At 49.2% G+C, this 15652-nt stretch overlaps 1 protein-coding gene across 3 annotated transcripts; it reads right to left on the bottom strand.

Moving 5' to 3' along the window:
- Window positions 1-985: 985 nt before the first annotated feature.
- Window positions 986-12579, bottom strand: ANXA4 (annexin A4). Of its 3 annotated transcripts, none has more exons than XM_068174592.1 (13): window positions 12468-12579; window positions 7356-7411; window positions 6180-6255; window positions 5715-5809; window positions 5332-5445; window positions 5095-5185; window positions 4379-4458; window positions 3939-3995; window positions 3459-3552; window positions 2896-2991; window positions 2404-2462; window positions 2003-2125; window positions 986-1747 (listed from the first exon to the last, which is right to left on the bottom strand). In XM_068174592.1, the coding sequence occupies exons 2-13, from the start codon at window positions 7356-7358 to the stop codon at window positions 1688-1690; spliced, it is 948 nt and encodes a 315-aa protein (XP_068030693.1). In that variant the 5' UTR covers window positions 7359-7411; window positions 12468-12579; the 3' UTR covers window positions 986-1687. The 3 variants fall into 3 exon arrangements, with proteins under 3 accessions (XP_068030693.1, XP_068030692.1, XP_068030694.1); XM_068174591.1 differs by lacking the exon at window positions 12468-12579 and adding an exon at window positions 10682-10780; XM_068174593.1 differs by lacking the exon at window positions 12468-12579 and adding an exon at window positions 8390-8412.
- Between the last annotated feature and the right edge of the window lie 3073 nt (window positions 12580-15652).

The raw sequence follows: 15652 nt of genomic DNA, 5'->3' as shown, positions 1-15652 counted from the left end.
GGCTGGACATCTGGACTGCAGAATGTATGGACAACATGGACAATTTCCAGAAGCCAGAAGATAAAGAAGAGGCAAAGACCGAGTTTATGCGTTGGGAAGTCCATCCCCGAGAAAAGGATACTAAGGAGGCTGCAAACGTGGACGAATTAGCGTAAGAAGCAGCGCTGCGGCCGCTGCCCGTCCCGCCCGGGCCCTGCGCGGCGCAGGAGCTCGGGACAGAACGAGTTCTTCCCGTGTCCCCTCCCAGAACGCACCCTTGCGACGGGAAGTACAGAAACCAAGTCTTTATTCATTTTTCAACACTCTGAAACCCAACGTGACCCGAGGCACTGAAACCCATGTGCAGCCAGCACCTCTCGGCGGCTGCTGTGCTGGGCACTTCCCCTCGGAAGAACTGGATAAAGCTCTGCCTCCTCTGCTGGCAAAAGTCAGGAATGTGTCTCCAGTGGCAGCCCAGAGAACGAGAAAGAAAATTATTTTATTAGAGGCCACAGAGGCATCTCCTATTCCGGCCAGCAGCCTGTTTTAGAGGAAAATGAGTGATGGAATTGGGGTGTAGCCACCTCAGTGATGGAGCTTTGACAGTGCAGCCTCAGGCTGATCCTCCAGAACAGGATTATTCACCAGCGGTAAAAAATAAATTGCTAAGCCAAAGCAGAGTCCCATTTTTGGAGTGCAAACAGTGAACAGGCAGGTGTGGAGGGTCTGGGGGAGAAGTCTCTCCCAGAGGCTGATGGGGACATCTACGTGAGGCCCAGGCACAAACACTGGTCCCTTACTGGGACTGACAAGCTGTCAGTCAGTGTGGGGAGATGTGGGCAGGTGTCCCAGGCAGGTCTGGGGAATCACCTCAGGGACGTTTGGGAACGTGTCCCAGGAAAATCTGGGGAGCCGCCCCAGCACCAGGCTGGTGAGGTGGGGTTTTGGGGAGAGGTCATTCCTTAAAAGGCACCATTCCAATGACATCGCTTTATCCAGAGCAGGGTTTATAGAATAACCCTAATTATTTACATTCCCATGATCCAGCAGACAGACGAAAAACACAGGGCTGCTCTAACCAGGGCAGAAGAAGGTTTTTCTCATGTCACCAGTGACAACTCCCCCACTTACAGACCTACAGGCAACATATACACACAGCACAGGCAGGCTGTTAATGCTCCACACTGACAGAGGCAAGTTAATATGTAAACGTGCTTGTATTTTAGATATTTGATTTCTTTGTGTTTTAATTCTACTGAAAGACTGGAGCAAACCCGTGTTCTGCAGTCTCCACGTACCACTGAGGCTGGCTTTTCCCTGTGCAGACTCACACTCTCAGGTTTGCTTTAGTTGATGCATTTTGCTGGTGAACACAACAGCAGAGGGGCAGCTGGTCAGGAAACAACTTTTATACCTTTGGTTACAGCATCCTGTGTAAGCTGGGCTTCACCAGCCCAGTTAGTAGGCAAATGGGTGTTCCAAGCACAAAAGTGTATCAAAAGGGTTAACCAGAATGGCCAATATCTAACCAGAATGTGAACTAACCTAAGTCAATAATCAGAGTAATTAATAAGGCATTTGGGAAAAAAGAGAGAAAGAAAGAAAAATCTTTATCGTGATTGGGCTCGATGATCTTAAAGATCTTTTCCAACCTAAACAATTCTATGATCAGCTGCTTCCCATCAGCCAGCAGGCTCCCAGGCCTCCTTTAATCCTCCCCACCACACAGCCTGAGCAGAACCTTCCTGTAGTCCCCTGAGCAGTCTCCCTAGAGAGAGCAGAAAAAAGGAACACCATTAATTTTGTAGCTCCAGGGAAAGCAGGATTCCTTTCAGCATAAATGACTTATTGGAGTGTTTGTATCCTCTTTGACAACTTAATAACCAAGAACACTCAGGAAGGTTGTCAGTACATAAATGTAAATCTCCTTACTTCCACCTCCTCTACAATACCCAAATGTTGTTTTGAGGGGCTCCTTGGTGCTGCTTAGCAAACCCAGGTGTGTGTAAGACTCCAAGCTCACCTTAATGAAGGAGTGCAGAGATTTTCCATACATGGCCAGGAACTCCCTCCTGATGTAGAGCATGTCTATCTCGGCACGGGACACCATCACCCGGATCAGCGTGCTGTCATCGGTGCCCAGGCCCTGAGGGGACACAACAGCAGCTGCACAGACTGAGGGCACCCCAGGGACAGGCACTGACTTGGCCTTCCGTGGAATCCACTCCTGACCTGACCGTTTCTGCATTAATGCAGGGATCCGTTACCAGCTCTGAGCTTCCTGAAGGAAAAGAGCTCCACAGAAAACCTCAGACTTCTTTTTTTCCCCTCAGTTAACACAGTTTCTTTTTCTCTAATTGCTGTCATGCTATTGACTTAAGCATGGAGAGGCTGGAGGGGGGGGAAATAGCAAAATCTCCTTACCTTCATGGATTTGTACAATCTTTCAGCAAAATAAGCAGGTTTATTCCTCAAGCACTTTACTGGAAGGGAGACAAGAACAAGATAAAACCGATAAACATTGAAGGATAAAGTCTTCCAAACGCTTCCAGCACTTTCTCAGTGCAGACATTTATTCTGTAAAAATGCAACTCAACAAGCACAGTGCAGACATCCAGAGTCAGTGACCTGCTGTCAATTGATGTCTCCATGGCCAGTGCACAGCAAGAAAATATTTTTTAGGCTTTAAAGCTTCCACACAGCAAATGTCATCTGCCAAAGCATCCCTTGGCAGAGAAATATAAAGCACAGAGCCTTCTTGCCAGGTCTTTGCATCTGCAAAGATTAAAACACTGTTGCTTGTAAAACAGTGAAAAAGAATCTGCCTCCTGAAGCTGTGCAAACAGTCAGGGCAAGAGACAGTATCTTTAATTCTTTAATTAGTTTGTAGACAAAGTTTAAAAGCAGGGAACTCACCCACAGCTAACAAAGCATCCTCAAGGTCTCCTGACATCTCGGATTTAATGCTGTCTGTGATGTCCTTATTAGCAATCGCTCTGTACACATCAAAAACTAGGAGGAAGAGTAGGATGAAAGAGCCAAGTGAGCTGCTTCAGTGTGTAACCCCCGAGGATCACTTTGCAAGATCAAGCTCCTCTTAGCCTGTACAAACACTGCACCATTACCATGACATTGTAAGCTACATCAGGGCTGCCCCTCAGAAATAATTCATTTTAATTATCAGCTGTCCTGCTAATTAGCCTACCACTGCTGCAAGGATTTTCCAGAACTGCTATTTAATGCAGACAGTTTCCATGCTTAGCTCTGTCCCATGGGAACCACACTTCATTATCTCCAATTCACAGCCTAGGGGAAGTTGTATGGGTGTTTTACTCAACTCCCATTTTGAATCAACTGGCCCTGAGAATATCTGTTGTCTCAGGAAGGGATCACAACCAGTTAATGAACAAGTACAAAGCTCCTACAAAAGTACTGTCCTCAAACAAGGGAAAAAACCCAGGACACCAGAGAGGTCCTACCTCTGAGCAGGTGGCACCTGTTCCGTGTGCAGAGGATGGACATGAACTGCACCTCGTCTGTTCCCCATCTCTTCTCCCCAGCTTCATACAGGCACTGGAAGACATGAACAAAGTGGGGATCACTGAGAACACCAGGTGTATATAATGAGACTTTTGCTTCATAGAGCCATTTGGGTTGGAAAAGCCCTCTAAGGTCATGAGTTCACCACTAACTCATGTCCCCAGGTGCCACATTCACATGGCTGTTGAATCCCCTCAGGGATGGGGACTCCCTGTCCTGCCCTGGACAGCCTGTGACAGAGCTGGACAACTCTTTTGGGGGAAAAATACTTCCTAATATCCATTCTCCACCTGGGGTACTGCAGACTAGCACAACTTCAGGTTTACTTGAGAAAAAGAGGTCTATAAACAGCAGGGATTCGCCACACATCACACATACAAACCCAGGCAGTTCTTGCCAGGAAGCTAATTGCTACACACCTGAGCATCTTGTTGAGCAAGGGCTTCATCCACAAATGTTCCCTCATCTCTGTTACCCTGCAGTAATACAAGGATGAAAAACTCATTTCAACAGAGCAACTAATGGAAGTAAGTCCTGCAAATTCCCCGTTCAAAACCAGTTACTGGAGATGTATAATGGGGTTCTTAGCATTGAGTAATGGGTTACAAATACAGCAAGAAGTGATTCAGATGTGATTTGCTCTTTCTTTTGAAACAAGCAGACATCCACTTTATTAAAAGGAGCATATGGCATTAAGGCATGGCAGAGTGAGGCTGCTCTCCCTGCAGAAGCTGGGGTGAAGTGCTGGCAAGGTGAAATGCAGGAGAAGTGAAATAGCAGCCAGCCTGAAGCACCTCATCACTGGACAGAGCTGTCCAGCAGATGTCCACCCCCGTTATTTGCCCTGTCCTGGACTCACCGTGGCGAGGGACACGAGGACCCTGCGGAACATGGAGGAAGTGTCAGAGACAATGTCGTCCTCCAGGGTGGAGCCGTACTCTGCCAGAGCACACACACAACACGTCTGTTACTAACAGCTTGCACAATCACAGGATTTGCTGACTGGGAAGGGACCCACAAGCATCACCAAGTCCAACTCCTGGGCCTGCTTGGAACCATCCCCAAGAGTCCCACCATGTGCCCAAGAACATTGTCCCAACACTCCCTGAGCTCCATCAGGATTGGTGCTGTGACCACTGCCCTAGGGAGCCTGTTCCAGTGCCCAGCCGCCCTCTGGGCAAAGAACCTTTTCCTAACATCCATCCTAAACTGTCCCCAGGATTCAAGTTGCCTCAGCAGTGCAGCACAGGGGGACAGGGATGTCCTGCTGGCCACACTGTGACTAGGACAAGCCAGGATGCCCTTGCCCTTCTTGGCTTTCATCACAGCAATCCAGCCATCATACTGAGTGGTACAGGGCAAAGTTAAGAAGCACAGCCAGTATAAAACTGGCAAAAGATCCACCATGGATAGACAGCCATAACCACCGCACCCCATTACATTTCCAACAACTCAATTTCTGGGTGTAATTCTAGTCCTTGATGCTGACAGACCCTTCTCCTGCCCCTCCACACACCCCTGCACACACACAGGTGGCTTCTGAGCCAGTAAGAAATTGCAGAGTGTGCCACGTACGGAGTTTGTAGTTCTCATTGATGTGCCGAATCTCCTCGTTGGTGCGAGAAGCCAGGATTTCAATCAGGCAGCCTTCATCTGTCCCTGCTCCCTAGGGAATCACAGAGACATGTTGTGGCAACTATGACTTTTGTTTATTAGATATAGCTAAATAAGAAATTAATAATTAATATACAATTATGCCATTGCATACTGAATTGACCATATGTCATGCGACGTAAAAAAGGATTTCCAAACCTTTAGAGCCCTCCTCAGTTCATGCACGTCATACATGGTGGTAGGAGTCATCAAACCAATGATCACCCTTTCAAAATTCCCACTCAGCTCAGACTTCAAGTCATCAATCAAATCCTAGAAGACAGAAAGAGAAGAAAGGAGAAAAAGACACGGCCTTTGAGAAGAGGAAGAACTTTTCTTCATGCTCCAGCCCTCCTTGGATGAACAGTTACCCTGAAGTGAACAAGACCAAAGAAACTCGGCCAAGGAAAGCTTGTGCTCAGTGCCAATCATGCTCTTGTGGAGACTGGGATGTTCTTCACATTTCACCAGAGTGGTACAACCCAAAAAAGTCCACATCTCCCAATTAGAGGCACAGGCACTGATCTCTGAAGAGCACCTACCCTGCCAATAGTGCTTTTATAGGTGATCAGAACTTGCTGACGTTGGGAAACGTTCAGTTTGGTCAAGCTCTCAATGATGGCATCTTCATCTGTGCCTGGAAGGAACCAATGAAAACCAGTCAAGCTGCTTGTACCAGAACCAGAGGCCTCTCTGGCCTTGCCCAGGGTGTGCCACTGGCCACACAAGCTCACACACATCCTTGCACAACCTGGGTCTCATCTGTGCACGAGTGCCTCAGCCCAGCAGCACCACACCACAGGACAGAGAAAACAAGAGCCTGACTAAAGACGTTCTTATGGCCAAGACTTGGATTTCCAGTGGGTTCAACTCGCCCAATTCCCTCCAAGGGAAGGCAGTGAGGTGAAGCAAAGGGCTGAACTTCCCCTCCAAAAAACCACCAGTAAAAACCTTCCCAACTGGCAGAGCTAAAGAAGGAGGTTTAACAGTGGAGGGAGATAACTTACCCAGTCCCTTCATGGCCTTCCTTAGCGCCTGTGCTTCTTGCTCAGCACTGAAAGCTGAGACGCCCTTGACTGTTGCCTAAACCCATAGGAGAGGAGTTATGAAAAGCAGTCACAAAGTGAGACATACACAGAGCAGAGTGGAATTAAAAAAAAAAAAAAAGACAATTCAAAAGATGCAAACATCTCTTTTGGAAAGTGACAACCAGTAAAATCCACCCTCCAAACATGAGTGATTTCATACCAGGTTCCATCCATTCCAAAAATGAAATGGCTTGTTCCAGAAGGACTTCCCAGCCACACAAGAAATAAGCTACAGGGACTCAAGTGAAAGGAGAAAATATCTTAATGTGGCTGCCCATGGAGTATCTGCTTTCCAGTTAAATAAGGGCACACAGCCTGACATCTCTGTTCAGCCACGAAAACAGATTCTTCCCAGAAGTTTTCCACGTAAATCATAGAAGAAGCTGTTCCCATCAAAGCCCTATTCCTGACTTCTCTAAGAGCAGTCAAGGACCATCATTGTGTTAAATAACACACCAGGAAATCCAGTGTTTTACCCGAAATGGTGATTCACAAAGAAGGTTTCTCCTGCCTCTGCTCTAGCACAATTTCTGGGGAAATACATTTTTCTTGCAAAGCTCTTCATGTTCCCAAGAAAATCATCAGCAAAATACCACTTAACATTCAATGGGCAGGAAAATGTTCCCCTGTCCCTGGAAGTGTTCCAGGCCTGGCTGGACGGGGCTTGGAGCAGCCTGGGACAGTAGAAGGTGTCCCTGACCATGGCTGGAGATGGAACTGGATGATGTCTAAGGTTCCTTTCAACCCAAACCATTCCAAGATTCTGTAATAACGCCCATAGAAATGGCTGCCTGGTAGGCTCAAGCTGGAAAGAACAATATGCCTAGGAAGTTTATCTGGAGAAATTAATGTTCTTTGAATTATTTGAATATCTGATCTGGTTTTCCATTAACTCCCCAAAGGCAAAAGCCTGTATGCATGGGTCATTCTCCTCTACAATGAGGAAGCAGAAAGAAGTGATAAATTCACCCCCTTGAAGGGACAGACAGTAACAGTGTTCTTCCTGTTGTGTTCCTATCTGAGCTCCACTCCCCACGTTTATCAGGTCAGAGCAAAGGCTTGGCACAGCCTGGCACAGCAAACACACTCACTCACCATCCTGCTGGGATCTGGTCAATCTCTTATTGTCTGTGTCCAGGGCACTGAGACAGCTGTAATAATAAAACACAGGGAGTGATAGTTTTCTAGCAAATAATTAATAGAATACACCTTCCCTTGAAGGTTAATGAGGCTGGTTAAATAACCATCTAATTCTTTGAGGAGCAAAGCAAGACTGAGCAGCCCAAGTGAACGCCCAGGGCAGCTTCCCAGAGTGTCCAGCCCTGCTTTGTGCTGAGCAAAGGCTGGAGCACGACAGCACAGGGCCAGGGCCAGGCTGGAAGGGATGTGGTGGACACACAGGTGATTAGCACTGGTAATTTAATGATTCTTCTCTATTGCCTGCGTGACAGCCTGGCTGAGGCTACAGGGAGAAGCAGACAGTGTTGCCCTGGAGAAAAGAAAATAGACTTGATTTTCATGTCCTCCAAAACACATGGCTTTGACCTTGGCAGGTGAGAGCCTGGGGGTGAGCAGGGTGAGGATGAAGCAGGGTGAGGATGAAGCAGGGTGAGATGGCCCACACAGCCCTAACCCTTCATGGATCCTGCCTGGGAGGCAGAGACACCGTGGTGTAGGTGAGCACACAAAGGACGACCTCACTAGAGCACTGGGCAGGAGAATTACTTCCCCTCTTAATATCTTAATAGGACATTTTATATTCAGCATCCCCTCAGTTTGGTGCACTGTGTCCTTCCTTGTAGGGCTGTAGTTTTAACTGACAGAACCCTTGAAAAGCCCCAAAACGTCCTTGCCATCTGCCCTGGGTTATTAGTTCTGTTCATAATTTTGTTTGCAATCAGAGAGCCTTTGCATGAACACACCCAAATTTTCCTGTGTCCCTGGTCCCTTGACAGGATGTCAGGTACCAGGACAAGGTTCACTTCCCCACACCCCAAGTTCATCCCAGCATCACAGGAGAGGAGTTAGGAAAGGCAGATTCAGAGATACCTACATACAGTAGGGTTGAAGTAAATAAAAAATAAATTCAAAAGATGCAAACACAGTGGGAGCAAGTCAAGTCCACCCACCAAATGTGTGGTTTTACTCCAGGGTTGAGCGAGTTCTCTCATTAAAGCCCTGAAGCAGAAGCAGAGGTGCCAGCAGTGAATGACATCTCTCCCTAATTCTCGTGGTGCTGCTATCCATGAGCCCAGATGGTTGTGCAAGATCAGGAGTGTGTTTGCTCTTGCTCCACATGACTCCTACAGACCTGGAACGCACAGGGCAGCTGCTCAGGCCACTTAACTCTGTGTGGCACTTGCCATGGACCTGTTACGCACAGGCACTCCCGGGTGCACCTCTACTTTACTGCACCCTCTGCAATCAGGCAACATATAGCAATTATTAGTGTTGAGTTTGCTTCCTTTCATCTGATCATGAATTCCGGCGATCACAGTATGACCTAGACCTCAGAAAAGTCATCTTTGCTCTTCTCTAATCTTTTTACAGAAGTAAAAAGCCAATTCTATTTGCTTTAGTCAGACACTAAATGAAGGCTCCAAATTTCACTGCTGTTTTTGTGTTGCAGCTGGTCTGCACACAGAAGCAGGAGTATCAGACAGGCTGGTTTAGCAAGTCAATTAGAGGGCAAAATAAAGGTCAGTAGCAAGGGAAGGGGAAGCAGAGGAATTCTGAGTGCAAATGAGCTGGCAGAAGGAAACCAAACCATGAGGAGAGGCTGCATGTACTGCACTCAGAGCAAATCCTCTCGCAACATCCATTAACAGCAGAAATACCACACTGAATATTGACTGCAAGACTGATTTCTTCATCCTGGGAACACCACTGGGAATTGAAAGAGCGGAGCACTGGAGAGGCAGCAGTGCAGACCCACTGCTCATCTGCAAGTGCTGGTTTGTTCCTGGTGCATTTCTGTGTGAGGATGAGCCACTGAGGCTCCAGGTGGGAGAGCTCAGCAGTTCCGCCAGGCTGTCCAGCAGTGGCCTCTGTAACCCTTTCACAGCTGAAGGGGTCTGCAGGAACTGCTCATGCTGGGGCTTTAGATGAATGAAACTCTCCTAAGCCACCCCTTGGCAAGCAGAAAGAGAATTGCTCAGCAGATTTGCCAGTGCTCAGCAGCTTAACACAATTCCTGCCATTGCAGCTCAACCAGGGAAAAACAGCTTCAGGACAGGAAAAATACTTGGCTCTGTGTTTTGAAGAATTAAACTGTGCATGCAAGAGTCAGCCAGACAGTGCTATGGTCCTGATGCTATTTGCTTCACCCCAGAATAAAGGCCTGGTACAATAAACCTGGCTGAGAACAAACTCAAAACACTGTGCCCAGGTGACAGAGTGCAAGTGTAGGAGGCATCCCTCCCATTACTCGATTTTTTTTTTCCATGGATGATCTTTCCCTGGCAGGCTTTGTCAGCTAAACAACCTGTTTTAAGTCCATATCAAACATCCTTTAAAAGCTGCATAAACTTGATTTATCCGAAAAGTGCTGACACTATCACATGTGCCGGCCAGTTCAAGTTTGGGCTTGCACACAGTCAGGTTTTCCTGGCTATGTTCAGAGCACACAAACAGGAACCACCAAGGAAAGTTGCAACAGCCTAAGAGGATACAAACAAAGGGCTTTTTCCGTCCCAGTTTGAGCTCTCAGCGTTGCCAGTCCTACACCCCGGATCTGGATGGAAACCCACCGCTTTGTGACCCTTTTCCTTGCGAGGCAAACACTGGACCTGTCCGACGAGTTCCTTCACTGGGTGCACGTTTACCCAAACACAACCCACACCCAGCGCCGGATCAGCTTTTCCAGAGCTCGGCCTCCGCCCGCTGCTGCCGGTGCGCGGGATGCAGCCCTGCCTGCGCTCCCGGGGTGCCGGGGCTGGGGCTCGCCGCAGGGCCACTGACTCCGAGTTTGCAGCTCAGGAAAGGATCTGCCACGAGCCCCGAGACAGCTGAGGTATCCCAGCGCCTCCCACGCAATGACCTTTAGGAGGAATAAATGCCCTCAGGAGGAATAAAAATATGATTCTTACAGCCTTGTGCGCCTCATTCAGCCTAACCCCGAGCCGTGTCACCCCCTGCCACGCCCTCGGCGCTCCAGCGGCCAGGACGTGCCAGCCCGGGCACGGCACAAATAGGAACCAAAACCCGCACCCCCTGTGCCCGGGGAAGGTCAGCCCTTCCTCCCTCCCACCGCCCCCCGTCCTTGCGCAGCCCGGGCCGGAGCCCCCGGGCTGCCCCGCGATGCGGCATCGCCCAGCCCGGGGCTGCAGTGCCTGGCAAGCGGGGATGGCGCTTGGCACCTTCCCAGGCAGCTCCAGCCATGCAGCCCCGTCCCCATGCCAAGGGGCACGCTTGGCACTCACCTGCTGTCCCGCGCGGGTCCCTGGCACGGATGGGGAGAGCCTTGGTGGCTGTCCCGGGTGGCGAAGTCCCCGCCCTGGAGACACGCGGCAGTGACGCGAGGGAGCTCCAGCCCTGCCCTGCCCAGCCCTGAACAGTTGGTTGTGATCCAGAGCAGGGAGAAGCTCCCAGGGAGCCTCGCTCACACTGCACGTTGGGGATGTAACCCCAAACTGCACTTTTGGCTTACACGGAGGGCTGGCGGGCTGGGACGGCATTCCCTGTAAAAGTCCCTGCGAGCAGAGGGGCTCTGGCTGCAGGCTCTGGGCTCTCACTCCTGCCTGCACACCCGAGGGGGGAGCGAGGGGGACGACGGCGTGCAGCACACAGGCAGCAATACCCTCGAGCAAGAAGTCCTGTTCCTCCCCCGGAGCTGTTCGTGGGATTTCTGACTGCATCGTGCCTCCTGTGTCCCCACAGCACCTGTCTGGGTCTTCAGCATCCTCACCCCTTGTCTAAGAAGACTGCATGGCAAACAGCCCTGACTTCAGTCAGGATGGTTCCTTGCATTACGATTATTCCTTTCGCCCCGATAAATGGCAGTGCCCCCAAGCCAAAACCCTTCAGGCAAAGGGATTTCAGTTTAACCCCGTGGGACCCTGCCGGGGTCAGCCATGGACACGATCACACGGCTGTCAGAGGGAAATCAGCCTTGCAATAGATGTATCTTGTCTTCAAGTGTTTATCCTCAGGACCTTTGGTCTCCTCTGATGCCAAACATGCTGTTATTACCTCGGGTAAACCAACCCTCTCCGTTTTTTCCAGCTCATAGGACAGCTCTGTGCCTCTCTGCACATGCCCCTTTGCTGGAAGGACCTAAATTTAGCAGCCTGGATGCGGGCAGGCTGTGCCTCAGTGAGCATGTCTGTGTGGGTTATTTATTACAGCTCCTGCTGCAGCTCGGCTCCCAAAACAGCTCCACAGAGCCCAGCACCTACTGCTGATGCAAGGGGACAGACCAGGAAACAGAAAAACCAGGTTCAAGCCTCAAGCCCTCTCCTTTTGCTCTGCAGAGCCTCTTTCCTTGCAAAATCTGGCACTTGACCATGACCAGGATTCACTGTGGACCAACACACACAAACTATTGCTAGGGAGAAACTTTTCTCTTTCCTACATCTGTGAAAGTTTCCATTCTCATCCCTTCTTCTCACGTCAGCAGTGCCTGCTCTTGGGCCCATTTTAATCCTCCAGCAGAACTGCTGTGTTTCTCCATCTTACATTGCCAGTGATTTTTTTAGCCCGTGTATTTTCATCCTTCTGTTTGCTTCCCAGTCTCTTCAGCCCCCAGGACTGGAAGGCTCTGTCACTGCAATCACTGGTACATGCAATAGTAATTATTTAATACCACGAGTTATTAATTTTCTTTACAAATTAGTTAAATATTGCAGCAATCCTCCCATTCATTATTTTCACAATTTAACCTTTTCTTTCCCCCTGGGAGAGGCACCAAGTCGGAGGAAGACTTGAAGATACAAAGTGTTTGTGTGGACGTTTCTGGCCGCCTGGAATTAGTCATGTAAGTGTAGCCCATTCAGCAGCCAGATCCTGACACATCACACAGCCAAGTTCCCTGTAATCTTGGCTGGCTCTGGAGCCATCTGATTCAGTCACGATTATTTGGACCAGAAAGAAAAAAAAAAAAGGCAAAAAAAAAAAAAAAGGCACAAAAGCTTCTGAGCATGCTGAGAATTGTCTGAGCTTCTCTGGAAGGTGGATAGAGTGATGGGGGTTTAGAGAACCCTCTTATACCTTGCTACAGGAGCTGCTCCCTTCAGGAAGGCAAAGGGTTGTTCCTGTATTTTCCTAGACAAGGTTCAGGTGACAAAGCTTTGTCTCTCCAGGAGTCCTTTGTGCAGGGTCTGCTCAACTTTCAGCTTTGTCTTCATCTCTGAAAGGATGGAAAGGCTATGGTTACTCCCCAGTATCTCCAGCTGAAGGATATCACTGGCTGGCACAGCTTTGCTGTCCTTGCTTCAAAAGAGGGACAGCAAGGGACAAGCCCACAGTCCCTCTCAGTGCAGTGACAGAGCACATTGCTCTTCTGCTCACAGACACTTCATTGGTCCTATCAATTATTTTAACCACCCTTGGTTTAAAGCGCTCAACCCCCAGACGTTACTCAGTTACACACGTGCTTTCTGTTCCCATTCTGTCCTGCTGTTCTCCCATTTACAAAAGACCTAATGAAAATTAAAGGTCACAGAAAAACAGAGAGAGCAGTGTGCATTAAGTAAATAACTTGGGCTCAAGCAGCCTTTAAGTAGGGGTATTTCTTCAGTCCCACAATGAGAACAGAGCTGAACCTCTAGAAAATGGCAGCATTTGTTTTTGCCTGAAGGACCTGACCTTTTAAATTTGCATCTCAGAGAGCAAAGGAGCCTTGTGCTAGGAGATTTTCAGTGTGTCCTTTCATTAGCAGGTACCTGCCTTTAGCTCTAGAGGAACAGCCTCACCTCGTTCACTGAGCTCCAAATTCTGACACTAATGAAGTCATTCACCAAGAGAGGGTCAGAATTTGGGCCTTTGGGGATTAAGCCGGTGTTTTTAGGAGGTTCACAAGGGAAGTGCTCATTTTCATACCTGGGCACTGGCAGTCTGCAAGCAGCAGCCCCTGAAAATGGGGTTATTTAAGGGTTGCACAAGTGCTGTGGGAGTGTGTTGGATGCTGTAGCTCAGTCAGTGTTGTCTCCATAGCAGCAGTACCCGAAGGTAGGCTGGAGGCTGAAAACCAGCCCTTGCTTTTCCAAAGCACTGAGTTCTGTGTGCTTGTGAGAGGGTAAAGAATTCTCTCATTCCATGTATCAATATCACAATAGTCCCAAAGTGAACTCCAGTTGCTGGGGCTCGTTGCAGACATCCAGGGGCACTTCTGACCCTTAGAGCAAGGGTGTGTCCTTCCTTACCCGCTGTTCAGCACCGTGGAAGCTGAAACAGCCACAAGTCTGAGGTGTTTTGGGAAGAGGAGTTTTGGGGAAGACCTTAGGAAGAGGCAGCCTGGAGCTGTTGATCTATGACTGGAGTAGAGCCCTTTTAACACAAAGAGAGGAAGGAAGATGAAACACTCCCAGACCTAGGTAAGCAGTGCTTATTTGAGTGGGAAAACAACTGTTCCAACTCACATAAGAAACTGGAGTGTTCTTAACTCTTCATAGCCACTAGAAACATTGCTTGTGCACTCAGCATTATCAGGGGAATGCGCAGCACTCTCCCTTTTAGCAATCCAGGCAGGATTTAGAACCCTGAGCACAGCATACCAGCACTGCTATGCAAGTCAAAGGCTCTCTGGGTAGATTACATAAACATAAATGTCACACAAGGCCAAGAAGGAACTGAGGAGCAGAGCTGATTTGAGAAAATTCCTGTAACCCAAGATGCCTTTAAAGCAAGAGACCACTTGGACACGGGAGCCCACATGCCTGAGACAATGAGCTGTAAGGGGAGACAGCGATGAGCACTGCAGGGATGAGACAGCCAGGAGTCCAATTCCCGTTTCAAGCGTGCTTCAATCACCGGGTTCTCAAGGTGGGGATGCTCGTGTTCTGCAGGCGGGCACCCAGGAGGGGATCCCAGCTGCTCTCACAGTTCCTCACGCTGACAGCTCTAGCAGCATCTCCGCTGCGGGGGGCTCTCCACACTGCTGTCCCCCAGCATATGCTGTGCTGACACTGCCTCAGAGATGCCCACCCACTCTGCCTTTCTCCCACAGAGAAACTGAAGGCTGCACTTGGCCACGGGCCCAGTCTGCTGTTTTCTTTTATTCACTGAAACTATAAACAGCAGAGAATGCAAACAGTCCAGGGCCATCGGACTGTGACCGTGAATCCATCCAAAGGGGAACAGGAGTCAGCAAAAACCTCCAGAGAGGGAGGGGGCTTAACGAATGTTTGCTTTCATTAGCATGCATATAGTTCTGAAGAGGAAATGAGTGGCTTTCACTTTTTTCTTCTTAATTGGTATCTGCCTCCATGTAGTTTAATCTTACTTAGCTGCTCTGTAATTTGGCCATAACCCAGCTCTAGGGGATGGAAACAGAGCTATGAGTGCCCAGCTCAGGACGACTTTTCCTGACCCTGCGTTCAAACTGAAGCGAGCAAAGGGTGTGCGCAGACCCAGGTGAGGTGGCTTGGGGCAGGAGGAGCCCCAACAGGATCCTGACACTGGAAACACAGCTGATAAATCCCTTCTCAGGGAGAACCCAACCCGCAAACTTTCCTTAGTGTAACTGCACCACAGCTCCACTCTGTCCCGTAAAGCAGCTGCTAAGTCACGCTCCTCGAGAAACACGGCTCTTTCCCACCCAGTGCTCCATCCCCTGGCTGTACACGGGGTCAATCCAGGCCGTTGCATCCCACGTGCGAGAGCCTGCAGAGCTCAATCAGCTCCATTATTTCTGGGTGTGCCACTGCTGTGGATGGAAGACTGGCTTCCAGCCACAGGAAGCAGAGCCATTGCTGGAGCCAGTGAGGATGTCCTGCAGGGCAAACAGGAGCACCAGGGAGGTGGAAGCTGCCAGTTTTAAAGTATGTGAAATACAAGTCTGAGTTCTGGAGTATTTTTGTTCCTCTGCACAACTCTGAACCCAGTAAAGCCCAGCTCCATGACAGTGTGCTTGAGAACTGACGTTTTCCTGGGGGTTTTGAAGATCAGTGATGGTTTTTCCGGTCATACTAATAGTGTTTGGGGGCCACTAGTGCACACTTGGAAGGAAATCCTTGAAATCCAGAAAATCACAGGCAGAGAGATGGATAGAAGCTTAACAGAGCTTTTTGCAGCAAATGTATAATTAAAGAGACATAGGATCGTGGAATGGATTGCGTTGGGAGGGACCTTAAAGCTCATCTTTTTCCAAGCTCCATGGGCAGGGACACCTTCCACTGTGCCAGGGTGCTCCAAGCCCCGTCCAGCCTGGCCTTGGACACTTGCAGGGATCCAGG

The sequence above is a fragment of the Anomalospiza imberbis genome, chromosome 28 (assembly GCF_031753505.1).
Source record: "Anomalospiza imberbis isolate Cuckoo-Finch-1a 21T00152 chromosome 28, ASM3175350v1, whole genome shotgun sequence".
Classification (NCBI taxonomy): Eukaryota; Metazoa; Chordata; class Aves; order Passeriformes; family Viduidae; genus Anomalospiza; species Anomalospiza imberbis.
This window is presented reverse-complemented; position numbering and strand designations above follow the sequence as displayed.

Coding starts and splice junctions, on each gene's coding strand:
- ANXA4 (XM_068174592.1), bottom strand. Junction 3,996..4,378: donor TCCTCGTGTCCCTCGCCACG/GTGAGTCCAGGA, acceptor GTATTACTGCAG/GGTAACAGAGATGAGGGAAC. Junction 2,463..2,895: donor GGATGCTTTGTTAGCTGTGG/GTGAGTTCCCTG, acceptor TCTCCCTTCCAG/TAAAGTGCTTGAGGAATAAA.